The sequence below is a fragment of the Peromyscus leucopus genome, chromosome 1 (assembly GCF_004664715.2).
Source record: "Peromyscus leucopus breed LL Stock chromosome 1, UCI_PerLeu_2.1, whole genome shotgun sequence".
NCBI classification, from domain to species: Eukaryota; Metazoa; Chordata; class Mammalia; order Rodentia; family Cricetidae; genus Peromyscus; species Peromyscus leucopus.
This window is the reverse complement of record NC_051063.1, coordinates 182,503,125-182,530,571: the sequence shown is the minus strand read 5'-3', so window position 1 is coordinate 182,530,571 and position 27,447 is coordinate 182,503,125. Positions and strand designations below refer to the sequence as shown.

Here is a 27,447-nt window from a genome sequence, read left to right as displayed (position 1 = left end):
CAGTGAAATGTTTCACTAAAGCTTGCCCAGTGATTGAGCAAAACTAAAACTTATTATAAGCCACAGTCATCCTAAGGTCCCCTTGCTAGGTAGCCTCCCTGGAACCGTGGGTTGCAATCTGACTGTCCTTTGCTTTATATCTAGTATCCACTTATGAGTGAGTACATACCATGTTTGTCCTTCTGAGTCTGGGTTACCTCACTCAGGATGATCTTTTCTAGTTCCATCCATTTGCCTGCAAATTCCATGATGTCGCTGTTTTTCTCTGCTGAGTAGTACTCCATTGTGTATATGTACCACATTTTCTTAATCCATTCTTCAGTAGAGGGGCATCTAGGTTGCTTCCAGGTTCTGGCTATTAGAAATAGTGCTGCTATGAACATAGTTGAGCATGTGTCTTTGTGGGAAATTTCAGTCTCTTAAACAAAGGGCTATCAAACAAACACCCTTATATTGAGGGACAACGGAGAAAGCATGAACTCGGCCTGATTGTCTTCAGCCCCACAATGTCTCAAGGACAGTTCCTGCAACCCCCTTGAAATTTACCAAAGCATATCCAAAGACAAAACCTCAGTCAACTGAAAGAATACTAATGTAACTGCTGCTTGCTTAACCAATTATGTTAGATGACCTAACCATCCCTGAAATTCCCCTAGCTGTGCTTAAAAGGAGCCTGCATGCTCCTCTCAGGCTCGTCACCATTTTGTACAGGTGAACAACCCCGCATGTATACTATTTGAGTCTGGAGTTTTTCTTCAGTGTTTCCTCGGACCCCAATAGTGTGAACATATAACAGAATACTATTCAGTCACATAAAATAATTAAATCTTGTCAACTGCTACAACATGGAAGGAACCAAAGGCTATTATGTTAAGTGACTTAAATCAGCCACCAAATCTGGATAATCACATTCATGTTCAGAACCCCAAAAAGTTATTAATTGGAGATTTTTCTGTTGTTGGTTTTTGGTCTTTTTGAGACAAGATCTCACGTAGCCCAGGCTGACCTCATACTTACCAAAGGGCTGAGTATGACTTCAAACTCCTGATCTCCACTTCTCACGTGCTGAAATCACAGGAAAGCACGTGGCTGGCTGGAAGTCGGGAGTATAGAGTTTATATATCTCAAAAAAGAAAGAGGGAATAGATGGGGAGGGAGAACTCTGTAGCCCAGGCTGCCATGGTGTTTACGGCAATTCTCCTGCATCACTCTCCTGAACGCTGGGACTGTAAGTGTGAACAACCACATAGGGCTCACAACTCCCAAATTTATATGCCCAGGCTTAGGTCCATTCCCCGTGTTCAGACATAGGCTGACTTGCCTATATGACTGTTTACTTTTCTATCTTAGAGACTTACCAGATTAACTGAGGCCCCTAAACCTCCTACCCTTTCAGCCTTCACACATCAGGAGACCGCAAAGCCAATGATCTAGTGACCCAGAAGTCCGTGTCTTTGTGGAGGCTGTCTTGGGCCACAAAATACCTGAGGATGAATGATGGAATATGTTGAGATAAGGATTCCAGCATCCTCCCCACGAAAAATGTTCAGCTACATTTTCTATCACCAGCTCAGAAAAACATTCTTGGTAGAAAGTATCTGAAAGGCACAAATCGAGAGATGAGCTCAGCGTCAGGATCCACACACAGTTGCATTAACCCTAAGATGGGCGAATCCTTTTGCCTCGCAAGCCTCGATTTCCCCGGACGAAGCACGGCGATCTTACCCTTGTTCCTGGGTCCTTCCCCACAGACTTCGTCCTCTAGTTTTCTCCGCATTTGCGAGAAACTGGGACCTTTATGCGCCTCTCACACTTACTGGGTGAAGAGCTCCCAGTTTGGTAGGACATAGTGGGAAACATTATCAAAACTACATTACCCAGAAGACTGTGCTGCACGCGGGCCCAATAATGGACCAGAACGGATAGCACTTCCGGGTTGCTCACCACGGACGCTTTTTGTCTCCGCACATCGGTTCCCAAGGGGTTTAAGTTAATTGCACATCGGGAACCTTAGGGTCAGTGTTCAGGCCTGGGGCCGAATTCGAAAAGGACCGGAACATAAGAATTCTCCCCAGAAGCCGGTCCGAATCTGTGTGGTCTGGTCCTCTCAGCCCTCGTCCCTCAGCCTGCAGCCCCCAAGGGCAACGGCTGAGGGCAGGTTTGTCATTTCCACGGAAGACCCCGCGGTCCTGAGTACGGCCGGTTTCCGTGGTTACCGGGCCAAGGCCGGACGCGCTTGGGGAGATTCGGCCCAGGTCTGCAAGGCCCTCGGTTTCCCCCGAAAAGTCCGACTATGGCGGCCGGGAAGGACCACACGCAGGTGAGTGGCCTGTGAGCTTTAAATCTCTGCTCAGGGAACCGAGACAGCCCCCCTGGATGGAGCTCTACCGCTGTCATTCTTTTGGATACGGTGGGGGTGGGGGGGAGACTTAATTCGTCAGCGGTTGCTGGGAGCCAAACTCAGGTCCACTGTTGTTAGCCACTGAGCCAGCTCTCCAGCTCTGCAACTCCTTTTTGGAATGAGCTTGTCACTTTAGATTCTCTTTGCTGTTAATGGAGTGTCAGAATTACTGTTACAACAACCTTAAGCCAGTGTGTGGTCCCTGCCTTTGGTAGTACTGAGTGGCTCCAGGTGAGCTGGTAAAGCTCCTTTAGCCTCGAGTCACTCACTGTCACTCGAGTTACTCACATCATCTGATGATGGTGACCTCAAAGGCCATGGGAAATTAAGACAATTTTCACAATGAGCATTGGAGAATTTCTCTTTTAAAAATTCCTATTGTTGGGGGCTGGAGAGATGGCTCAGTGGTTAAGAGCACCAGCTGTTCTTCTAGGAGACCTGGGTTTAATTCCCAGCACCCACCTGAAAGCTCACAACAGTCTGTAACTCCAGTTCTGGAGGATCTGGCACCCTCATACAGACAGACAGACATCAATGCAGGCAAAAACATCTGTGCACATAAAAATAAGTAAATGAAAAAAATCCTATTGTCGGATAGAACTGTTTTTGTTTTGTTTGTACATTTATTCAGTGTGTATGCATTCATGTGTGTGCGTGGGTAAGGAGATCAGAGGATAGCTTAAGGGAGTTGTGTCTCATTTTCTACCATGTCAGTTTCAGGGATGGAATTTAGATCATCAGGCTTGACATGTGATATATTGTGTACCCTAATAAACTTGCCTGAGGATCAGAGGACAGAGCCAGCCACTAGATTAGACACAGAGCCAGGCTGTGGTGGCACACAGCTTTAATCCCAGCACTTGAGGTCTCATGTCTTTGCTTGGGAAGCACACATGCCGTTAATCCCAGGAAGTACTATGGCAGGGCAGAGAAAGGTATATAAGGCATGAGGGAACAGGAACGCACTCTCCTTAAGCTGAGGATTTCGTAGAGGTGAGAACTAGTGGCTGGCTGTTCTGCTACTCTGATTTTTCAGCTCTCACCCTGATATCTGGCTCTGGGTTTTCTTATTAAAAGACCATCTAAGATTGGAACAGCATGACAGCAGGTGCTTTTACCCATTGAGCCACCCTGGCAGCCCTAGAGAAACATCATGGAGAGGCTCTGCTTGTACCTGTCTCTGTATTACCTTCATGTCTTCATTCTTCTGATTTTCTAGAATCCTACTGTCCACATCTTGTAGTCCACATGTTTTTGTTGTCTGTCCTTCTGACTTTGTTTGGGGTAGTGATCTTTTTCATGTGTATTTATTTATTTATGGTATATTTTTTGTTGGTTTTTTTTTTTTTTTTTTTTTTTTTTTTACTTTTCTTATTTATGGGGCGTGTGTGTGCATACATGTCACAGCCTGAGTGCAGAGGTCAAAGGACTTCAGGAAGTCAGTACTCTTTCTACCATATGAGTCCCAGGTATCAAACTCAGGTGAGCAAACTTAGCAGCAGGTGCCCTAGCCCACTGAGCCAATTTGCCAGCCCAGTTGTTTTCTTTTTTGTTTTGAGAGAGACTCATGTAGTCCAGACTGGCCTTGAGCTTACTGTGCAGCCCAGGTCGGCTTTGAAATAATAGCAATCATCCTACCTTCAGCCTTGAAGTTCTGAGGTTATAGGTGTGAGCTGCCAGGCTCTGATGACTCTTAACACAGGATCCTTGTCTCCTTACACCTCTGTGTTCTCCAGGCATTTTCTCCCTAACCCCCCAAAACCCACAGTGGAACATGGGCGTGAAGATGCCCTGTGTGGTTTGGGCCTTCGTCCCTCTTAATCTGCTTCCGTGAGTCATGGGCCAGCTCCTCTCATCGAACCCCAAGGCTAACACTGATGCCTCTGTTTGACTTTGCAAGGTGTCTCTGACCTTTGAAGATGTGGCTGTGGCTTTCACCCAGGAGGAGTGGGGGCAGCTGGACCCTGCTCAAAAGACTCTCTACCAGGAGGTGATGCTGGAAATCTCTGGGTTCCTGGTCTCTCTGGGTAAGGCTTTCTACTCTACTTTAAAAAATATTTTAAAAATATATTTTATTTATTTTGTACACATATGTATAAATGTGTTAACAGGCACACACATGTGTGGGAGTCAAAGGGCAACTTGCAGAAACTAGTGCTTTCCTCCCAGAATAAGAGTCCTAGGACTCAAACTCAAGTTGCCAGCCTTGGTGACAAGCAACTTTACCCACTTAGCCAGCTCGCAAGCCCCCCACCCTACCCTACCCCAGCTTTTTAAAAGCAGGATCTTCTCACTCTGCAGTTCGGGCTGACCTGGAATCACACTGTGACCTCAAACTCACAGGCAGTCCTTTTGGAATTACATGCATGCATGCACGCACTCACACACTGTGGTTTAAGTGAGAAATGTCCCCATAGACTCAGGCATTTGAAGTTGGTCCTTGGTTGGTGATGCTGTTTGGAGAGGTTATGGGAAAGTGCAGCCTTGCTAGAGGAAGCACATCACTGAGGTTGGGCTATGAGAGTTTAAGGCCTTACCCTCCTTCCGATTCACTCTGCTTCATGCTTATAGCTAGCGATAGGATTTTTCAGCTTCCTACCCATACTACCATGCCTGCCTGCTGCCATGTCTCTCTACTACTGCGAACTCTTACCCCGTTGAAATGAACTCTTCCTTCTATAAGTTGCCTTGGTCATGGTATTTTATCACAACAAAAGAGAAGTAACAGATACACACATAAACAACACAGTAAATCTTAACAAACAAACAAATAAATAAATAAGATCTTATGGTCTCCTTTCACATGTTCACATCAGCCTGAGACTCACCCTGTGGCAGTCTTTCTGGCTTCCCTGCTCCCCATCAAGGTAGCACACTAGGCATTTTCCTTTGTTCAGGGAGTTCTTAGCATGATGCGGCATTTCACGTGGCTACCATTTCTCAGCACAGTCGGCATCTTCTCACAAGATCTTTCCCGACCATTAAATATTCTGACCTGTGATGTGGCTCAGTGGTAAAGGTGCTTGCCACCGAGCCTGGTGACCTGAGTTTGATTCTCAGATCTCACATGGTGGACTGAGCCCCACAATTTGTCTTCTTATTGCCCTTCATGTACACACACATCATGACACGCCACCCCCAACAGATACAAAAACTTTTTTTTTTTTTTTTTGAGAAGGGGTTATTCTGTGTATCCCATCTGTCCTGGAATTCATTCTGTACACCAGGCTGGCCTCAAACTCAGAGATCCACCCGCCTCTGCCTCCTGAGTGCTGGGATTAAAGGTGTGCGCCGCCGCCGCCGCCGCCGCCGCCGCCGCCGCCGCCGCCGCCGCCGCCGCCGCCACCATCACCACCACCTGGCTTAAATGTACAGTTTTCTTAAAATTGAAGTGAAGTGTTGCAGCGTGATCACCGAGTGTGTCCCTCTCTGACCTCTGCTACTGAAGATAATTTATCTGCCTGTCTGAGGCCCTGCCGCATCTCCACCTACTACCCTATCTCCGTTGTTGAGCCCCCCTGGGGTGTCTGTGGCTCTCTCCATTTTGTGGTACTTGGGAGTCCAGAGTCTGCAGCCAGGTCTCTGGTGTCCAGGCCCAGCGATGCTCCTTGGTTTTTTCACCTTCCAATTATTTTTAAAATTTGTGTCCATGTGTATATCCCTCCTGTCAATATGTGCACCACGTGCAAGCAGTGCCCATGGAGGCCAGAAGAGGATGTTGGATCCCCTGAAACTGGAGTTACAGGCAGCTCTGAGCTGCCATGTGGGTGCTGGGAACTAAACCGAGGTCCTCTGCAAGAACAGTGAGTGCTTTAACCACTGAGCTCTCTCTCCAGTCCCCAGCTCTGCTCCTTAAAACCGTGTCCCCCTGGACCTGCTATCCGACTCCCCCGTGTCCCAGCATCATCTGTTTAGATGTGAACATACTGAATGTCCGTTTCCATGGCTCTTGTCAGTGTAAATAAGTCCTTACAGGAGAGGGTTCAGAACAGCGTGGCACTACAGTCTCCATGTGTGTCTGTCAGCCATTTGGGTCCCAGGCACCACTGCCATTACTAAGAGCCTCATGATTAGCATCCCAGTTGTGCCTGCACTCATGGGTAAACAGCAGGTAGAAAAGAGATGGCTGGGCCTAGGATTCTGTCTTATCCATTCTCCCTCACAACCCCCCTGTGGTGAAACCTGAGCCTTGGCTTGTCCATGTATAAAATGGTCTTGATAATGGTTATGATGCTGTGAGAAAATTCTGAAATAGAATCCATATTGAGTCCTTGGCTTATAGGAAGAACACTATAAAACTTTGTTCATTTCCCCCCCCCCCAACACACACACACACACACACACACACACACACACACCTCCATTTTTTGAGGTGAAACTATCTACAGTGATAGTCCCGGCTAGCCTACCCTCATACTTGTAGTGATTTTCCTGCTTCAGCCTTACAGGTGCTGGGGTTACAGGCATATATATACATCACCATGCACATCTCAAAACTTTGCATTGCATCTACTAAAAACTTCCATCAGCGAAGATGCATACTGGCTTTGTGTGCCAGGCTTTTGTGAGGGCAGGATTGTCCTTCCACACGAAGTTGTTGAGATAGTGGGAACTTTAAGAATGAGGATGTTGCCAGGTGGTGGTGGCGCACCTTGAATCCCAGCACTCTGGAGCTAGGTGGATCTCTGTGAGTTCAACGCCAGCCTGGTCTACAGAGTGAGATCCAGGACAGGCACCAAAGCTACACAGAGAAATCCTGTCTTGAAAAAAAACAAAACAAACAAACAAACAAACAAAAAAAACAAAAAAAAGAAGAATGGGGTTGTAGCTCATTACAGCTCAGGACTGCTGCCTCCACACTGAGCTGAGTCTTTCCACATCAGTTAACTTAATTAAGACAATCCTCTGACAAGCATGTTCATAGGCCAACCCAGTGTATATAATACCTCATGAGATTCTCTTCCTAGGTAATTGTACATAGTGTTGAGTTGACAGAGCTAACCATCACAGTAGTGGTTAATAGATTCCTTCGCCCACTGTTGTTCTTTTGGGAGCCCAGCTAGATGCTGTGAGAGTGGGCAGTTATAAAGGGTATGACTGTTCCTGTCTGCTGTGTCATACCTGCCTCATCATCCATCTGCTCCAGCTTCTCCTCAACCATGGGAGCAAACCAGTGGGATTACTGAGGTAGACTATCAGTCTTCAAGAGTGAGTTAAACCTGGTATCTTATATATTGTTCACTGTATTATCCTTTCGTTACAGCAGAAAAAAAACAGACTAATACAGATAACTTATTTGTTTTGTTTGTTTGTTTGTTCTGGTTTTTGAGGCAGATTTTTCTTGCATAGACAGGCTTCCCTGAAACTTTGCCAAGACAAGGTGGGACAGCCCTTCAGAAAATCCTTCACAGATAATTCTGTCAGATATTCTAGGCCTGTAGGCTGAAGATGGATGCCCCAGTGTTGCAGAGGAACTTTGTGTGACTGTTCAAGCAGCCAGCTGTTTCTGTCATTTCTCACATTTTTTGGAAGTCGCTTGTTTGCACTTCCTGCTTACTCAGTATTATTTCCTTCTTGAGTCTTTGATGGAGTTGAAGACTAGATAGTTTAGTTTTCCTTGTTAACAATTTAGAAAAGAAACTCACTAAAGAGGTATAAAGTATATAAGTTTGAAAGACATCAAAAGATAGTTTTTGGTTGGTAATACAAGTTAGGATAGAAAGTGAATTAGGTACAACATTTTGGATTCACCAAAATAGGATAAAAAATGGAGTATTTTCTCTAAATTTGTCAAATTCAGTGTTACTGGACTGGTCATTGTTAATGTAATTCTTGACTGTATATATATATATATATATATATATATATATATATGTATGTATATATGTATGTATGTATATGTATATATATATAATAATAGTTATTGTACTTATTGTATATAGTTTTATATTAGTTATAACCTTTTATTTTAGACAAAAAAGGGGAAATGTGGTGATAATTTGTTTGTATTCTAATAAATAAAATTTGCCTGAAGATCAGAGGACAGAGCCAGCCACTAGATTAAACATAGAGGCCAGGCAGTGGTAGCACACACCTTTAATCTTAGCTCTTGGGAGGCAGAGATCCATCTGGATCTCTGTGAGTTCAAGGCCATCCTAGACTACAAGAGATTAATCCAATCTAAAGGAGAAACAGAGCCAGGCAGTGATGGCTCACAACTTTAATCCCAGTATTTGGGAGTCATATGCCTTTAATCCCAGCACTAGGAAGGTTAGGACAGGAAGTGATATGGCTGGGCAGAGAAGGCATATAAGGCAGGAGAGACAGGAACTCAGTATTTTTGGCCAAGGACTCATGGGCATTCAGTCTGAGGATTTGTGGATACAGGATCTTCCCCTCTCGGCTGAGGAGTTGGCGAGATGAGAAGTGGCTGTGACTTATTTCCTCTGATCTTTCAGCATTTATCCCAATATCTGGCTTTGGTTTTTTAGTAATAAGACCAATTAGAATTCATGCTACAGATCTTTGTGAGTTCGAGCCTAGCCTGGTCCACATAGTGAGATCCAGGATAGCCAGAGCTACATAGTGAGACTCTGTCTTGAAAAAAACAAAACAAGCCTGCCATGGTGGCACATGGTTTACTCCCAGCACTTGGGAGGCAGAGGCGAGCAGATCTCTGTGAGTTCAATGCCAGCCTGGTCAACAAAGTGAGTTCCAGGACAGCCAGGCTGTTACACAGAGAAACCTAGTGTCAGAGACAGAGAGAGAGAGAGAGAGAGAGAGAGAGAGAGAGAGAGAGAGAGAGAGAGAAGAAGAAGGAGGAGGAGGAGGGAGGAGGAGGAGGAGAGAGAGAGAGAGAGAAAAATCAAATAAAAAATGTATTACATTTTAAAAATGTGTGCATACATGTACATGCATGCTACAGTGTGCGAAGATCAGAGAACAAATGGTGGGAGTTGGTTCTCTTCCTCCCACCTTGTGAGTCCCAGGGATCAAACTCAGGTTCTCGGTTTGGGCAGCAGGTGCCTTTACTTACTGAGTGATCTTGCCAGCCAAGTATTAGTTCCTGATGGACTGTTTAGTGTGGGTTAGCAAACTTCTAGCTTCTAAGTTATGTTTCACTTTTTTTTGTGTAGATGGGAGCAGCTTCATCCAAGATCCAGACCAAATCCAGTGAGATGGAGGGTCTTTATCTTGTTTCACCAAAATCTCCGTGTGCTTTTTTGTTCTCCCTGAAGGGTATCCTGTTCCCAAACTGGAGCTGCTGTGCCAGCTGGAGCAAGGGCAGGAACCGTGGGCAGTGGCAAAGTCCCTCTCCCAAAGTACCCGCTCAGGTAAGAGTCCAGTGGAAGGGCCTGCAGGTCTGGACCAGGGGTCTCCTGGGAAGCTTCTTTTTTTTTTTTTTTTCTTCTTTTTTTTTTTTTTTTTGGTTTTTGTTTTTTCGAGACAGGGTTTCTCTGTGTAGCTTTGCGCCTTTCCTGGAGCTCACTTGGTAGCCCAGGCTGGCCTCGAACTCACAAAGATCCGCCTGCCTCTGCCTCCCAAGTGCTGGGATTAAAGGCGTGCGCCACCACGCCCGCCGGGAAGCTTCTTTTTATTTATGTGTCTGTGAGTATTTGCCACAGGAGTGAAGGTGCCCTCAAAGGCCAGAAGAGGGCACCGATCCCCTGCAGCTGAAGTTACAGGCTGTTGTTAGGAGCTGCCTGATGGGAGTGTTGAGAACTGAACTCAGATCCTTTGAAAGACCAAATGTTCATTTTTTTTTAAGATTTATTTATTAGCCGGGTGGTGGGCGGTGGTGGTGCACACCTTTAATCCCAGCACTCGGGAGGCAGAGCCAGGTGGATCTCTGTGAGTTCGAGGCCAGCCTGGCCTACAGAGTGAGTTCCAGGAAAGGCACAAAGCTACACACAGAAACCCTGTCTCGAAAAATCAAAAAATAAAAATAAATAAATAAATAAAGATTTATTTATTATGTATATAGTATTCTCTGCTTGCATAAATGCCTGCAGGCCAGAAGAGGGCACCAGATCTTATTACAGATGGTTGTGAACCACCATGTGGTTGCTGGGAATTGAACTCAGGACCTCTGGAAGAGCAGCCAGTGCTCTTAACCTCTGAGCCATCTCCTCAGACCAAGTGTTCTTAACTACTGAGCCATCTCTCCAGCCTGCTGGGATACTTAGTGTATCACTTCAGGATCTGAAGCCATGGAACCCTGCGATCTGTGGCTCTTTTGATTCTCCCGCCCTGCCCCATTTGTTACTGCTCCTCAGAAGCTACTGTCTCGGGACCCCCTCTGCCTGCTTTTCTATTGCTATGATAAAACACCATCACAAGGGCAACTTATAAAAGGAAGCACTTACTTGGCTAAGGTTCATGAGGGAGAAGAGTCCACCATGGCAGGGAAGCGAGATGGCAAGCAGCAGAACTGGCACCTAGAGAAGCTCCTATCTTGAGTCACAATCAGGAAGCAATGAACACACTGGGGATGTGTTTGAAACCTCAAAACCTGCCCCTAGTGATGTGCTTCCTCCAGCAATGCCACACCCCCTAAGCCTCCCTAAAGAGTGCCACCAACTGGAGACCACATATTCAAATGCCTGTGGGGGACACTGCCATTCAAACCACGACTGACAATAAGTATGACTAAGTTAGCATTAACTCCAGACTCAGTGGTTTTTTCTCACTCATTCCATTGTCTGAGTGGACAGCTGGGAGCTTTGTGTCACTCAGCTGTTCAGGGACTGGCACATCTGTCATCTGCCTATTGTTGTTTTTTTTTTTTTTTTTTTTTTGCTTTTTTGAGACAGGGTTTCTCTGTGTAATTTTGGAGCCTGTCCTGGATCTCACTCTGTAGACCAGGCTGGCCTCGAACTCACAGAGATCCGCCTGGCTCTGCCTCCCGAGTGCTGGGACTAAAGGCGTGCGCCACTGCCACCCGGCTCCTGGAGAGTTCTAATGCACCTGTGCAGCCCATGTGGAAGAGGGTATGCATGGCCTTTGTCTCACATTAGTCATACCTAGTAACTGTTCCTCCCATTTCCTTCCAGACACCGAGGGGAAAGGTGTCCTTTCTTATTCTGCTGATTTCCATCCACAACTCTGTTCTCTCTACTACCCTTTCCAATCTTGTTCATGAGAGTCCTTCAGACACTAAAAGTCAATCCCTTGCCCCTGTCTTCCTACTATGTTCTACCCTGGAGTTGTTAAAGCTAGGTACCATCCACAGTTTTGTTTTGTTTTTTTCAAGACAGGGTTTCTCTGTATAGTTTTGCACCTTTCCTGGAACTCACTCTGTAGCCCAGGCTTAGGCTGATAATTTTTTTTAAAGATTTATTTATTTATTATGTATATAGTATTCTGCTTGCATGTGTCCTTGCAGGCCAGAACAGGGCACCAGATCTCATTACAAGTGGTTGTGAGCCCACCATGTGGTTGCTGGGAACTGAACTCAGGACCTCTGGAAGAACAGTCGGTGCTCTTAACCACTGAGCCATCTCTCCAGCCCTTAATTGCTTTTTTAATTTTTAAAATTTATTATTAGAGAGGGGTAGCACATGTGTGAAGGCCAGAGAACAACTTTGTGGAGTTGGTTTTCTCCTTCCTCTTCCAAAGATAGTTTTCTCATCTGGATTGTACAGCCAGCAGTGTCTTTACTCTCTGAACAGTATCTCCAGCCCAAATGAAACCTTGGTTTTTTGTTTGTTTGGGTTTGAGACAGGGTTTCTATCATGTAGCCCTGGCTGTCCTGTAACTCACTCTGTAGACCAGGCTGGCCTCAGACTCCAGAGATCCACCTGCCTGTCCCTCCCAAGTGCTGGGATTAAAGGAATCCACCATTATGTCTGGCTTTCCAAACCTTTTAATCATATAATCTGCTTTTCTTTCCCAACCCCCTTTTCCTCCCCAAACAGGGTTTCTCTGTGTACCCCTGGCTCTCCTGGAACTCAACTCTCTAGACCAGGCTGGCCTTGAACTCACAGAGATCCGCCTGCCTCTGCCTCCCAAGTGTTAGGATTAAAGGTGTGCGCCACCACCGCCCAGTTTATTTGCTTTTCTTGTATAGCCATGCCTTTTGCTGAGTCATCTCTTCTGTGTAAATTGCTTGTCGGCCAGAAATGAAGTACCTATGTGGAAAAACAAAAAGAAAAGAAAAATCACTTCTTAATAGTCTGACCTGCCCCTTGAAATCCCAGCCCTTTGGCACCGCCCTGCATACTGAAGTAAAAGCCTCATTCTAAGGAAAAAACACCCCCCCTTCCTCTCTCTCTTCTGCTTTCCTCCCACGAGGTGTGCACCTCTTGAACCCCTCTCCCTTCTCTCTCCCTATCTCTCTCTCTCTCCCCTCTCTCTTCCCCCTCACCAAATGAAACTCTTCCCTGAGTGCTCTCTGCATGGCATCTCTGTCTCTCACCCACAATGGGGCACCTTGGCTCTACCCGCCAGGACCTCCCACTGACAATATCATAACACCACTTACCAGTTTTAGGAATGCATAATGAATTTGAAAAGGAATTCTGAACACCTCTGGTACTTGAAGGTTATTTCCTATGATGCTGAACAAAAAGCTGAGCTCCCAGTGGGTGCTTTCTTTCTCATCATATATATTCCATGTCTTCCATGGAGACAGTATTAGTTGGTTCACTTAGAGAAATTTTTCCTCAAGGTGTCAGTATCACTCTGACAAGCCACATCCAGCCTGTAATTTTGAAAACAACTCCTTGAAAGACCTGACCCAGTTTCTCCCTCGACATCTCCCTTTCACAGCATTTAGAATCCAAGGACCAGAAAAAAAAGTTGCTAACCTAGGCTTTGGAGATAATATAGTAGGCAGAGAGGAACTATTTTTATCTTCTTGGAAGGCAGGGTGTGCTCATGTATTTTCAATAGCATGGTTTTGTTTTTTCTATGATGTTATTACTCACATTCCCTGTTGTGCATTGAATTTGTTTTAGGTGACAGTGGAAAAACCAAGTCCATAGGATCTACCACTTACAAGCCAAAACTGTCTGAGGGAATCTCATTCCAGGAAAAGTCAACAATAAGAACCCCAGGAGGCTTGCAATGGGTGCAAACCAAAGGCCACAATGATCCATCACAAGTTCAGAAAAGACTCTTCATACAAGAGACAGAGGCCCAGGTGGAGAAACTTCCTGGGAAAATGGGTCCTGTACCAGATGATGTAGGGACAGCTGAGGAATTGTGCCCAACGCCCACACAGGAGGAAGAGGAAACTGTCTTCAAATGCAGTGACTGTGGGAAGGTATTTAATAAGAAACACCTCCTTGCTGGACATGAGAAAATCCACTCTGGAGTGAAGCCTTATGAGTGTACAGAATGTGGGAAGACCTTCATAAAGAGCACTCATCTCCTTCAGCACCAGATGATCCACACTGGAGAGAGGCCCTACGAGTGCCTGGAATGTGGAAAGGCTTTCAACCGCAAGTCGTACCTTACCCAGCACCAGCGGATCCACAGTGGGGAGAAGCCTTATAAGTGCAGTGAATGTGGGAAGTCCTTCACACACCGCTCCAACTTTGTCTTGCATGGCAGGAGACATACGCGAGAGAAGTCTTTCGTGTGTACAGAATGCGGACAAGTCTTTCGACATAGGGGAGGTTTCCTTAGACACTGTGTCATTCATGGTGGGGAGAATCCGTACGAGTGCTTTGAGTGTGGACAGGTCTTTAAGCACAGGTCCTACCTCCTGTGGCACCAGCAGACGCACACTGGAAAGAAGCCTTACGAATGCAGTGAGTGTGGGAAAGTCTTCCTTGAGAGTGCAGCCTTGATCCACCACTATGTCATCCACACTGGGGAGAAGCCCTTTGAGTGCCTCGAGTGTGGCAAAGCCTTCACCCACAGGTCGTACCTCAAGAGACACCAGCGCATTCACACTGGGGAGAAGCCTTTTGTGTGCAGTGAGTGTGGAAAAGCCTTCACCCACTGCTCCACTTTCATCTTGCATAAAAGGGCCCACACTGGAGAAAAACCCTTTGAGTGCAGAGAATGTGGGAAAGCCTTTAGCAATCGGAAAGACCTTATTCGTCATTTCAGCATCCACACTGGAGAGAAGCCCTATGAGTGTGTGGAGTGTGGGAAGGCCTTTGCTCGTATGTCAGGCCTTACGAGGCACAAGCGGATTCATAGTGGGGAAAAGCCTTTTGAATGTATTGAGTGTGGGAAATCCTTCTGCTGGAGCACAAACCTCATTCGTCATGCCATTATACACACCGGGGAGAAGCCGTATAAGTGCAGTGAATGCGGAAAGGCTTTCAGCCGCAGCTCATCCCTCAGTCAGCATCAAAGGATGCACAGTGAGAGAAACTGTAGCAGTGTGTCACATGAGGGAAGCCCTTTCACAATCACACACACCTCCGTTACCCTCCGAGAACTCCTTCTAGGAAAAGACTTCTTGAATTTAACCTCTGAGGGAAATCTTTTGTCACAGGAAACAAATTCCTCAGCATCTGATTGTTTATACCAAAGAGAAACTCCACAAGTGTCTTGACTGAAGAGAGAGAGAGAAATAAAAGAGCTCCTGTCGCAGAATATTCTTCGTCATCTGAAGACCAACATTGGCAGCAGACCCCAGTTTTGTAGCCTTATTTTCCATGAAAATTCACTCAGGGAAGAGACCCATGGTATGGGGGTTTGGGATTTTGTTTTGTTTTCATATAGGAAAAGCTTCAGCCGTGTCTCTCTCCTAGTTTACATTACAGTGTTCTCTCAGGAATTGTTTCACAAAGGAGCAGATGTAGACCAAAATAAAAACAGGTCTCCCAGGTCTCCCTGACAAATCTATGACACTTTGATGTCAGTTCCTCTGTTTACTTGGAGTGAGGTGGGTGTTTCGGAGGTAAAAGGCCTTCGCCCTTTTGTGTCTTCTCTGTTCATTTGTTGCTGTTGAGTTACTATGTGCTCGTGCTAGGTAAGCACCGCACCCCTGAGCTACACCCTGACTTCCTAACTCTCTTTTGAGACAGGTTCTTACTAAGTTGCCCAGGCTAGACTTGAACTTTCTTTCTTGCTTTCATGGGGCTGGAGAGATGGTTCCGTAGTTATGAGCACTGTCTCTTCTTCCAGAGGCCCCTGATTTAATTATCAGCACTAACGTGGCAGCTCACCACAGGATCAGAAAACCTGTTCTGGCCACTTCAGGCACTAGGCATGCATGTGGTGCACAAACATACATTCAGGCAAAACATCTGAACACATTAAAAACAAATTATTTGTGTGTGTGTGTGTGTGTGTGTGTGTGTGTGTGTGTGTTGCATGTGGGTACATGTGCCAAGGTGGTGTGTGGAGGTCAGAAGACATCTCTGTGGGATTATCCCCTCCCACAAGTGGGTTCCTGTGGTCTAACTCAGGTGACCAGGCAGCAAGCACTTGTATCCACTGAGCCCTCTCACGTGACCTTTTTATCTTGCTGCCTCAGCTTCTCCAATATGTGGGATTACAGACCTGCCCCACAAAGGAGGCTTGGCTAATGCTTGTCAGTCTATCCTGCCTCATAAGTAACTTACATGGGTAATCTATGTTTAAGGAAAAGGAAGACAATCTGTCTTACTTAAAATTAAGAGGACAAGGGTTGGGGATGTGTGTCAGTGAGAATGTTTGACTATCATGAATGAGGCCTTGGTACACACACACACACACACACATGCACGCACCCATGAATATTGACTCAGTGCTTACAAGTACTAGCTACTCTTCCAGAGGATCCAGGTTCTATTCCCAGCACCCACGTGGCAGCTCACAACATCTGTAACTCTCCTCCTAGGTGATCCAATGCTCTCTTGTGTGGTTCCCAAGGGCATAGTGTAGCCATGTGGCACATAGACATACATGCAGGCAAAATACATGTAAGTAAAATTAATAAAAAGAATTTTTAAACATAAATAAATGGAGTGGGGCAGTGGTGGTACATGCCTTTAATCATAGCATTTGGAAAGCAGAGCCAGGCGGATCTCTGTGAATTCAAGGCCAGCCTGGTCTACAGAGCAAGTTCCAGGACAGACTCCAAAAGCTACACAGAGACACCCTGACTCAAAAAACCAAATAAATAAATAAATAGAGAGCCAGGGAGTTCTTATCTATAGAGTGTAACACAAGCCTGTGTTCAATTCCCAGCACCACACAGGAGACACCATCCTTCCTCCTTTCCTTTACAACAGGTATGTGTAAATTCTGGAGAGGTTTTCTCCTCTGTTCACAGCAGTTATCACTGCCTATCAGAAATCATCTTGCTAAATTTCTTTGAGACAGTCTTTTTACATGGCTGTCCTGGAACTCGCTCTGTAGACCAGGCTGGCCTTGAACTCAGAGATCCACTTGCCTCTGCCTCCTGAGTGCTGGGATTAAAGGCATGCACCACCACCTCTCGAAATCTTGCTGTGTTTTCAATTGATGTGCTGCAAAATTTGTCTTGTTCCTGGTCTGAATGAATTCAATTTGAAGTGTTTTTGAGGTAAACTCACTCCTATCCACTACACCTGGGAGGGGCATGAAAACACATGCCAAGAATAATTCCTCAGGTCACAAGACTCGTTTCCTTGGAGTGTTCTCACAAGCACTCAGGATTCTCATTCTGCTCCTTCCTGGTCCTGGTTCCAACACTTTGATTAACTGGGTGGGCTTGGAAAATCCCACACATGTGGAGACAAGAAATGTAATTGCTTCTTCATTCTCACTCAGGTGGTGTTTTTTGTTATTGTATTTGTGTGTCGTCCCCCCACACCCCACCCCTGCCCCATTGGCTGGGGTTAGACTTTGCAATCTTACTCAAATTGGCTAGTCTGAAAAGAAGAAATAGAGGAAAGTGATGGGTTACTGTTCCAGGTCATCAAATTCCTAAAGCAAGCAGTGAGCCTTTGCGTAAACAAAAGTTTTACTAGGAAGGGAGAATTAAAACACTTGGATAGGCCAGGGATAGTGGAGCACATGCTTTTGATTCCAGGGTTTGGGAGGCAGAGGCAGGCTGATCTCCGTGTGAATTCGAGGCCAGCCTGGTCTACATGAGCATCAGGACCCCAGAGCTACATAACGCAACTGTGTCCCGAGGGGGGAAAAAAGCGTGGTGGTGGAAACAAAACTACAAACAAAAACACTTGAACAAAAGTACAGAGTAGGTAGGATTTTCGTTTATCTGTTTTGTTCTTCCAGATAGGGTTTCTCAGTGTAACCCTGGCTGTCCTGGGACTTGCTCGAACCGAGTTGGCTTCGAATTCAGAGATCCGCCTGCCTTTGCCTCCCGAGTGCTGGGATTAAAGGCGTGCTCCACCACCGCCCTACATGGATGGGATTTGTTTTGTTTTGTTTTGTTTTTGTCTGTTTGTTTTTCGAGACAGGGTTTCTCTGTGTAGTTTTGGTGCCTGTCTTGGATCTCGCTCTGTAGACCAGGCTGGCCTCGAACTCACAGAGATCCCCCTGGCTCTGCCTCCCAATGGGTTTAAAGGCGTGCGCCACCACCTTTTTTTTTTTTTTTAAGGTTTTAATTCCCTATCTTTTTTTTTTTAATTATTATTATTTATTTTTTCTGGAGCTGAGGACCGAACCCTTGTGCTTACTAGGCAAGCGCTCTACCACTGAGCTAAATCCCCAACCCTTAACTCCCTATCTTAATAAACACAAATTTTGTAGTACTTACAGAAAAGACATATTAGTATTTCTAACAGCGAGGTCCCTGAAGTTGATGGACATTCATTTGTACGGGCACTGACACACCCACCGCGCCGCTTGCTGATCTCTGCAAACCTCGCTTACGTACCTTCCTTCCCAGAGACTTTAGGCTCCCAGAGATCCTCTGGTCCCGCCCCCACCATCCTACTGGCCGAGCACCATCGGGGCTCTACCCTATTGGGTATGCGGTTGTCGTCAGAAAGATCAACCAACCGGGATCAGGCGAAGTCAGCTAGTCCCGGACCAGGCGCGTTCTACAAACGGCTTGAGCGCCGCTGTTCCAGCGGATTTTGCTGCTAGGTGAGTCGCCCGTGTCCTGGGCGTGGTGGGGCATTCTGGGCGATTGGAGAGGCCGCAGCCGGAGCGTTGCTCGCCCACCCCTTTCCAGGGGCCCCTGGACCCAAGCAGCCAGCGGGACTTCAGCTTGCGGTCACCTCTTCCCCAGAGTTTAGCCGAGACGGTGACCTCCCTCGGGGACAGCCTCGCCCACAAGTAAGAGGGATAGGAACCGGGATCCAAAACCAGGGTGGTGGTAGCTGGTGTGTGCCATCCCAACACAGGGGAGGCCGAGGCAGGGGATGGACGCGGTTAGAGGCCAGTTTGGACTACCATGAAACCCTGTCTTAAACAGAAACAGGATACTAGAGAGAGGAAGGGCAGAAAGGACTGGGATCCGCCGTCAGGTGGGGTGCATGGGCACTGGAGATTTCAGCCTTCCCTTTCCGGTCCCTCCTCTTCGGTTCTATCTCTCTTCCCTCCCCGCTTTCCTCTCCTTCTGCAGTCCTTCTCTTTCTCCTTCCCCTCCCTCTTTTCCTCTTTCCCTTCCTTGTCCTTTCCTCCAACTCCCCCCCCACACACACTTCTCTTATATTCTTAACCTCTCCATCTTGCAGTCTCTGACAGGGTCTCTTGGAGCCCAAGTGGCCTCAAAGCTGCTATGTAGCGGAGGGTGACTTTGAACTTGTGACCGTCCTACCTCCCACCCCCCACAGACAAGGATTGCAGGGTTTTTTTTTTTCCCTCTTTCCTTTAGCCACTGGCCAGATGGAGCCCAGCGCCTCAACCAGGTGAGTGCCTCGCCACGGTATCTAGAAGAAAAAAGACTCACTCGGGTGAAGAGCAAGCTGGGCCAGTGGAGCTTTGGCTGATGAATCCAAGATGCTGTTTTCCCCCATTGAACTCCCAGTGCTGGGCCTGGGAGCAGAGTGAATGAGGAAGGGGGGGAGTAAGTAGTTGGGGGTCCCTAACTCTCCTAGTCTCTGAGATGTGGTCATCTCTTCCTTCTGTTCAGGAGGCTTTTCACCATCGATGACTTTGAAATCGGGCGTCCTCTGGGCAAGGGGAAATTTGGCAATGTGTACCTGGCTCGGCTCAAGGAAAACCATTTCATTGTGGCCCTGAAGGTCCTCTTCAAGTCCCAGATAGAGAAGGAGGGATTGGAGCACCAGCTTCGAAGGGAAGTGGAGATCCAGGCGCACCTACAGTAAGCATGGTCTGTGCGGGACTCCCAGGTGGGAATTTCAAGCTCCTGCTTCCCTCTTGCTAGCCTGACCTGAACTTGGCCTTCTCCACGAGCCCCAAATAAGAACTTTGTTTTCACCTTGAAGATTTTTCTCTGTAGCTCATTCCAGTTAGAGCATGTAACATTCTCTCCCAGTGTGGACACACCAGTCTTGTGTGTGTACACTTGTGCAGGTCAGATGTCAGACCTCCGTTTGTTGCTCCTCGGTGACATTTTTTTTTTTAATCATTCCTTTATCCCCAGCACCTGGGAGGCAGAAGCAGGTAGATCACTGAGTTTAAGGCCAGCCTGGTGTCTACAGTGAGTTCAAGACCAACCAGGGTTACACAATGAGACACAAATAGTTGATTTTGTTTGTTTTGTTTCTCAAGACAGGTTTCTCTGTGTTGCCTGGCTGTCCTTAAATTCACAGAGATCCACCTGCCTCTGCCTCCCAAATGCTGGGATTAAAGGCAAGTGCCACCCCCACCCAGGTAAAAGTAGTTTTTTTTTTTTTTGAATTGGGGGTGGTGTGGCACATGGGCCCGTGTGTCACAGTGTGGAGAACAACTTGCAGGCGTTGGTTCTCCCCCTCTGCCATGTGGATTCTGGGGGTGGAACTTAGGTTGGCATTAGTAAAACGCTTGTGCTCTCCATGCCATCTGCCCTGACGCTTCATCCCTCCCTCAGACATCCGAATATCCTGCGCCTGTACAACTACTTCCACGATGCTCGCCGGGTGTACTTAGTCCTGGAATATGCCCCACGGGGCGAGCTCTATAAGGAGCTTCAGAGGAACCACACGTTAGATGAGCAGCGGACAGCCACGGTGAGGGCGGTAGCTCTGGGGCCGGGGCTCGGCCTGTGATGATGAGTTATTGCTTGTGCCTGCCAATATCCCCTTCCCACTTTTTCTTAATTCACTGTGTGTGTTTGTGTGTGATGTGGGGGGGATGGGGACGACATACATACCACAGTGCTGCCTCTGTGGAAGTCATGAGACAGCTTGGAGGGGAATAGTCTGCTTTCTTTTTTCCACCTTTGCATGGGAGACGGGGATGGAACTCAGGTCACCAGGCTTGCACAGCAAAGCTTCCTTACCCACTGAGCCATCTTGCTGGCCTTCATTCCACCACCACCACCACCCACCTTTTTTTTTTTCAGTTGGGGGAATCTTGTAACCCAGGCTAGCTCAGGCTTTCCCAGAATCTCCAGGCTGATCTGAAATGTGTGATTCTCCTGGGAGAGCCTCACAAGTGCTATAGACATAGGCCATTATGCCTGGCTCAGGGTGCTGTATTTTTCCTGAGGCAGGGTCTTGCTATATAGCCGAGAATGACTTGGAACTCCTGTATAGCCCAAGCTGGCTTGAACTTGCAGCATCCTGAGTTGCTAGGAAGACGGGCATCTGCCACCGCACCCAGCTTTGGACTGTTTCCATTAAAAAAATTTTTTTTTCTGGGGTGCTGAGATATAACTTGGTGGTCCAGTTTCTCGTGTGTGGCCCTTGGTAGTAGTTCTAGAATACTAGTGTTCATAGTTTGGATTTTATTTTATTTTATTTTTTTGAGAGAGGGTCTCAACTAGCTGGGTGGTTTTGTGTGTCATCTTGACACCAGCTAGAGTCATCAGAGGAAAGAGCCTCAGTTGAGGAAATGCCTCCTTGAGATGCAGCTCTAAGGCCTTTTCTCATTTAGTGATCAATGGGGGAGGGCCCAGACCATGGTGGGTGGTGCCATCTCTGGGCTGCTGGTCCTGGGTTCTATAAGAAAGCAGGCTGAGCAAGCCATGGGAAGCAAACCAGTGAACAGTACCCCATCCATGGCCTCTGCATCAGCTGCTGCTTCCAGGATCCTGCCTTGTTTTGAGTTTCTGTCCTGACTTCCTTCAGTGATGAACAGCAATGCTGAAGTGTAAGCCAAAGAAACCCTTTCCTCGCCAACTTGCTCTTTGGTCATGGTGTTTCATTGCAGCAATAGAAACCCTAACTAAGACAGTAGCCTTGACCTGGAATGCTATATATGTAGTCCAGACTGGCCTCAAACTCAGAGATCCTCTTGCCTCTGATACCTGACACAGCTGTCATACTGCACCATACCTGGAGTCTTTATTACCAAGCATCAGATTCTAACTTAGGTTGGAAAGCTGGCTCAGGGGTATGTATACTTGCTGCCTAGGCTGATCATGTAAGTTTGGCCTCCTGGGGTCCACATGGTAGAAGGAGAACAAATCCAGAAGGTAGCCTGGGACCTGTGCATGCACTCACATACATACAACCACACAAAAAACAATAAATAAATGTAATAAGAATAGTATATTAGCCGGGCAGTGGTGGCGCACGCCTTTAATCCCAGCACTCGGAAGGCAGAGCCAGGCGGATCTCTGTGAGTTGGAGGCCAGCCTGGGCTACCAAGTGAGCTCCAGGAAAGGCGCAAAACTACGCAGAGAAACCCTGTCTTGAAAAACCAAAAAAAAAAAAAGAATAGTATATAAAAGGTCCAACTCTGTCATACAGAAAATGGAACCATAAACATATATTGGAAGGCTAGCTGGATGTAGTTTTGCAGACCTTTAATTCCAGCACTTGAAGCTGAGCAGAAGATAGGATTCAGGTCAGCCTGGTTCATATCAAGTTCTAGGCCAGTAGGGTTACATAGTGAAACTCTATCTCAAAAAAAAAAAAAAAAAAAAAAAAAAGTTACCTAGAAATGTATAGGGCGCTAAAAGGGAAGCCATAAGCAGCCATTATCCCATCAGCAGTAGTTGGGTCAACTGGACAGCAAAATGAGTGATTCCTTTAGCCTTCCCTTGAGACTGATTCTTTGGGGAAAGTTCTGATTGGCTAAGCACAGGTTCTGTATCTGGCTACTTGTTCTGCCAAGTCCACGGGGAGGACCAGTCCATTTTAGTGTCCATTCAAAGCTATAACCATGGTGTTACATTAAAGATATGGGGGAACCAAGAGGGCATAGCATAGCGGTGCATACCTTTAATCCTAAACTCAGGAAGCAGAGGCATGCGGAGCTCATGAGTTCAAGGCTAACCTGGGCTATACAGTGAGACCTTGTCTTAAAAACAACAGACAAGGTGGACAATAAGTAGCCACACTGAAGACTGTCCTTGGGTTCCACATATGCATGTGTATACACACAAAGAAATATTGTGGGCTGGAGAGATGGCTCAGAGGTTAAGAGCACGACTGCTCTTCCAGAGGTCCTGAGTTCAATTCCCAGCACCCACTCAGTGGCTCACAACCATCTGTAATAAGATCTGGCACCCTCTTCTGTATACATAATAAATAAATAAATCTTAAAAAAAAAAAAAAAAGGAAATATTGGAATTACCTCAAGAAGTGAGCTTCCATTGCGGTCTTAAAATTCATAATGCTTATTCTACCTCGCAGGGAGGCTGTAAAAGTCTTTCCCCCACCAGATTGCTTTTGTTCACACAGATAATAGAGGAGTTGGCAGATGCCCTGACCTACTGTCATGAGAAGAAGGTGATTCACAGGGACATCAAGCCGGAGAATCTCCTGCTGGGGTTCAGGGGTGAGGTGAAGATCGCGGACTTTGGTTGGTCTGTGCATACCCCCTCTCTCAGGTAGGCCACATGGGATCGGGGTGGGACCCTCAAACCTTTGAGGAGTTTTCACCTGGGTGAATTCTCCTCACATGTAAGACCCAGATTCAAACAGGGGCTTGTATTTGGACACCGTCTTTTCCAAATGCAGACCTTTAGTGCATTGGCAGACTGAAAGAATTGGGTGGAGTGGTGACTCTGAGTAAGAGCACTTCCTGTGTAAGCACGAAATTGAGGGGTGGAAACAGGCGGATCCTGGAAGCTTGCTGGCAGCCAGCCTGGCAAAAATGACTGGTATAGGTTCAGTGAGAAACCTTGCCTTCAAGGAACAAACTGGAGAGCAATAGAGACACCGAATGTCGTGTGTGTGTGTGTGTGTGTGTGTGTGTGTGTGTGTGTGTGTGTGTGTTTGTGCGCGTGCATGTGTAGGCATGCACACACACACAAACAAGGCCCAACCAGACCTTTTCTGGTTTTTATTAGTATTTGCCTTTGCCCATAAGATTCCTCTGTGTAAAATTAGTAAGCATTCCAGAAATGTACTTTTCTGTGTTGATAAACTACATTTGCCTGGGTCCTCTTGATATACCATCATTATGTTCCAAATCTTCCCTCCTCACTCTGTAGACCAGGCTGGCTTCAAACTTAGAGCAGTCATCCTATCTCAGTGTGATTTACTACACCCTAACTGAATCATTTGAAAGCATGGGGTTAGTGTATTTTCCCTTACAGTATTTGCCTTCTCTGGGTTTGTTTGGGGTTTTGGTTTTTTCATTTTTAATCTTATGTGCATGGGTGTTGTAAATGAAATTTTCTGTCCCACCTGGTCCCATAGCCAATCAGACCCAAGTAAACACACAGAGACTTATATTAATAAGACTGTTTTGCCTATTGCTCAGGCTTATAACTAACTCTAGCTCTTATGCTTAAATTAACCCATAATTCTTTTTTTTTTTTTTTTTTTTTTTGTTTTTCAAGACAGGGTTTCTCTGCGTAGTTTTGCGCCTTTCCTGGAGCTCACTTGGTAGCCCAGGCTGGCCTCGAACTCACAGAGATCTGCCTGGCTCTGCCTCCCGAGTGCTGGGATTAAAGGCGTGTGCCACCACCGCCCGGCCCATAATTCTTATCTATGTTTAGCCACCTGGTTTGGTGCCTTTTTTCAGTCCAGCATTCTCATCTTAATTCCTCTGCCTCTGGGTGGCGACTCTGTCTCTGCCTTTCCTCTTCCCAGCCTTTTCCTCATCTGGTAATCCCACCTACACTTCCTGCCTGGCTGCTGGCCAATCAGCGTTTTATTAAACCAGTGGTAGTGACAAATCTTTACAGTGTACAGGAGCATTATCCCACACTATGTGTTTTGCCTGCATGTATGTCTTGTACACCGCTTATCATACCCAGTGCCTGTGGAGACCAGAAGAAGGCATCAGATCCACTGGAACTGGAGTTGTATATGGTTGTGAGCTGCCATATGGGTGCTGGGAAATCCATCTAGGGTTCTTAGGGTCCTTTAGAAGAACAGCCCCCCCTCCCTTCTGATTAACAGTTTCTCATGGTGTCTGGCCTGTAGCTCATTCTAGCCTCACACACATAGTACTCTTTCCTACCTAAACCTCCCCAAGTGCTAGGATTAGAGATGTGCACCACTAGACCCATCTGCCTTCCCTGAATCTTAAAAGTCTGCACGTGTGTTCACATGTATGAGTGCAGGCACATGTGTGCCGTGTTGTGTGTGTGTGTGTATGGGGGAATGTCGGAGCACAACCTCGCGTGTGGCTCTTCACCTTCCATCCTATTTGAGACAGGGTCTCTTGTTGGCTGCTCATAGTCAGGCTAGCTGGCCTACTGGCCTGCAGGCTTCCAGGGATTCTCCTCTGCCTCCCATCTCACTCTCAGAGACTGGGACTATAGACATGCACCCAGCTTTATGTGGGTTCTGGGGATAGAACTCTGGTCCTCGGGACTTTCAGTGCACATGCTTTACCCACGGAGTCACCTCCCACAGCCGCGCTGAATCTTGATCCATATTAACAATGGTGTTTCTGAAACCTTGCCTGCCCAGGAGGGGACTCTTTAGGATGTCCCTAGGTCTCCCATTTCCTTGGAAGCTGAGTGGGGCGGGACGGGGATTTCCCTCATTCTGAGTCTATGCACACACAGCACTCCCTTCTCTGTCCTGCCCTAGGAGAAAGACAATGTGCGGGACTCTGGACTACTTGCCCCCAGAAATGATCGAAGGGAGGACATATAATGAGAAGGTGGATCTGTGGTGTATTGGGGTGCTCTGCTATGAGCTGCTGGTGGGAAATCCACCCTTCGAGAGTAGCACTCACAGCGAGACATACAAACGCATCCTCAAGGTGAGACGGCCACATGTGGGGCATTCATCAGGGAGGCAGACAGTGAGAGCTCCTGGGCCTTTGAGGGTTGGAGTGTTTACAAAAGACTATATCTGCTATAGCCAGAAGGGTACCTGTGGTGGTAATTTTTATTTGTGCTCTAACAAATAAAGCTTATGGGGATCAGAGGACAGAGACAGCCACTAGATTAGACAGAGAGGCCAGACAGTGTAGCACACACCTTTAATCCTATCACTAGTTAACTGCAGAGGTCTGGAGGTCTGTACAGACAGACAGGAAGTGATAGAGCTCTTGGGCTGAGGAGTTCCTAGAGGTAAGACATGGCTGGCTTGCTCTCTGATCTTTCAGCTTTCAACCCAATACCTGGCTCCAGGTTTTTTGTTTTTTGTTTTTTTTTTTTTAAATTAATAATACTGGTTAGCAATTTGTGTTATGGTTAGCTTTTTTTTTTTTTTGAGACAGTGTCTTATTAGGCCAGGAAGGATGGCCTTGAACTCACAGAGATCTAGATAAATCTCTGCCTCTCAAATGCTAGGATTAAAGGCTTGTGCTACCACTGTCTGGCCTCTATGTTTAATATAGTGGCTGGCTTTTTCCTCTGGTCTCCAGGCAAGCTTTATTTGTTAAAGCACAAATAAAATATCACCACAGGTACCCTGAAGAGACTGACAGAACAAGGAGAGAACTAAGCAAAGAGATTAACTAGATTCTCATTCTTCTTCCCCGGCCTCATTAGGTGGATTTGAGGTTTCCTCATTCAGTGCCTGTGGGGGCCCAAGACTTGATCTCCAAGCTTCTGAGGTACCATCCCTCCGATCGGCTGGACCTGGCCCAGATCCTGAAGCACCCCTGGGTCCGGGCCCACTCTCGTAGGATCCTGCCTCCTTGTAGTCAGCCTGCCTCCTGAGCCCTGCCCCTATTCCTTTGTGTTTATTCAGGGAGCTCTCCAGGCTCTGTTACCTCATCTGTTTTGCTTGTTTTCTCATTGAAGATGCTAATTAAACCTGATTTAATATCTTTTTGTTTGTGTGAGTTGGTACGTCAATTTGGTAGAATCTTTTGTCTTAACTGTGTGGTGGAGGCGGGGGTGAAGGGGGTGGGGGATGGTGAAGGCGAAGGGTCCACATCAGGTAGATAATCTATTGCCCTCCATCTCATTTTTGGTTTGGTTGGTTTTTTTTTTCGAGACAGGTTTTCTGTGTTAACAGCCTTGGCTGTCCTGGAACTCCAGTTGTCAACCAGACTGGCCTCGAACTTAGAGATCCACCTGACTCTGCCTCCCAGGTTTGGGGATTAAAGGCGTGCACCACCATGCCCGGCTTTCATCTCATGTTTTGAGATGGTCGGTCTCTGAACTGAACATGAAACTCAACTGATTTGGCTAGGCTGGCTGGTCAAGGAACACTGAGCCTCCCATCTCCAGCTCCCCAACGCTAAGATCACAGATGCACATCATTGTGCCCAGCTTGTACCAGGGTGGTGGGGATTGTAATCCTTGAACTTCCACTCATGTACAGAGCCACGCCTGCACCACACATATACAAAATAAGTAATAAGTGAAAAAGGGGGTGGATAAGGAGAGTCGATGTATGTGTAGACGTCTGGGGTCCTCCAGAGTGCCCAGTTTCTTCTCATCTTTACATTTGCCCAGATTTTTGGCCAAGGTTGCAGACCCACCCTCAACCCTCTCTAGTCTACATTTTACATTGAAAAAAATGGCAGTCTCACCCAGTGCCCAAGCTGTGTGCATCGTTACCGGGTGGGTCTGAAGCCAGGCCTGGTGGCCCATGCCTACAATCTTAGAGTACTCAGGAGACTGAGGCAGGATGATTTCAAAGCCTGCCTGGGCTGCCGAAGAATTTCAAGGCCAACCTGGCCAATTTATTGAGACCGTCCCAAAAATTAAAAGTGAAACAATGTCAGAT

General features: G+C 46.8%; 2 protein-coding genes and 1 long non-coding RNA gene across 6 annotated transcripts; 2 read left to right on the top strand and 1 right to left on the bottom strand.

The window, feature by feature from the left end:
* Positions 1–316: 316 nt before the first annotated feature.
* Positions 317–1,886, bottom strand: LOC119087299. Its single transcript, XR_005090721.1, has 3 exons — positions 1,726–1,886; positions 1,018–1,598; positions 317–355 (listed from the first exon to the last, which is right to left on the bottom strand). It is a non-coding gene; the product is annotated as an uncharacterized LOC119087299 (long non-coding RNA).
* Positions 1,887–1,957: 71 nt separating this feature from the next.
* On the top strand, positions 1,958–15,284 carry LOC114684474 (zinc finger protein 264-like). 2 transcript variants are annotated; one of them, XM_028859068.2, is made up of 4 exons: positions 1,958–2,320; positions 4,302–4,428; positions 9,640–9,735; positions 13,360–15,284. In XM_028859068.2, exons 1-4 carry the CDS (start codon positions 2,294–2,296, stop codon positions 14,913–14,915), a joined length of 1,806 nt encoding a protein of 601 aa, XP_028714901.1. In that variant the 5' UTR covers positions 1,958–2,293; the 3' UTR covers positions 14,916–15,284. The 2 variants fall into 2 exon arrangements, with proteins under 2 accessions (XP_028714901.1, XP_028714902.1); XM_028859069.2 differs by lacking the exon at positions 9,640–9,735.
* A 2,659-nt stretch (positions 15,285–17,943) lies between these two features.
* On the top strand, positions 17,944–26,543 carry Aurkc (aurora kinase C). 3 transcript variants are annotated; one of them, XM_037202106.1, is made up of 8 exons: positions 17,944–18,385; positions 18,474–18,577; positions 19,119–19,152; positions 19,377–19,568; positions 20,277–20,415; positions 23,038–23,186; positions 25,348–25,522; positions 26,259–26,543. In XM_037202106.1, exons 3-8 carry the CDS (start codon positions 19,130–19,132, stop codon positions 26,427–26,429), a joined length of 849 nt encoding a protein of 282 aa, XP_037058001.1. In that variant the 5' UTR covers positions 17,944–18,385; positions 18,474–18,577; positions 19,119–19,129; the 3' UTR covers positions 26,430–26,543. The 3 variants fall into 3 exon arrangements, with proteins under 3 accessions (XP_037058001.1, XP_028714904.1, XP_028714903.1); XM_028859071.2 differs by lacking the exon at positions 18,474–18,577; XM_028859070.2 differs by having other exon boundaries at positions 17,944–18,577.
* The last annotated feature ends 904 nt before the right edge of the window (positions 26,544–27,447 follow it).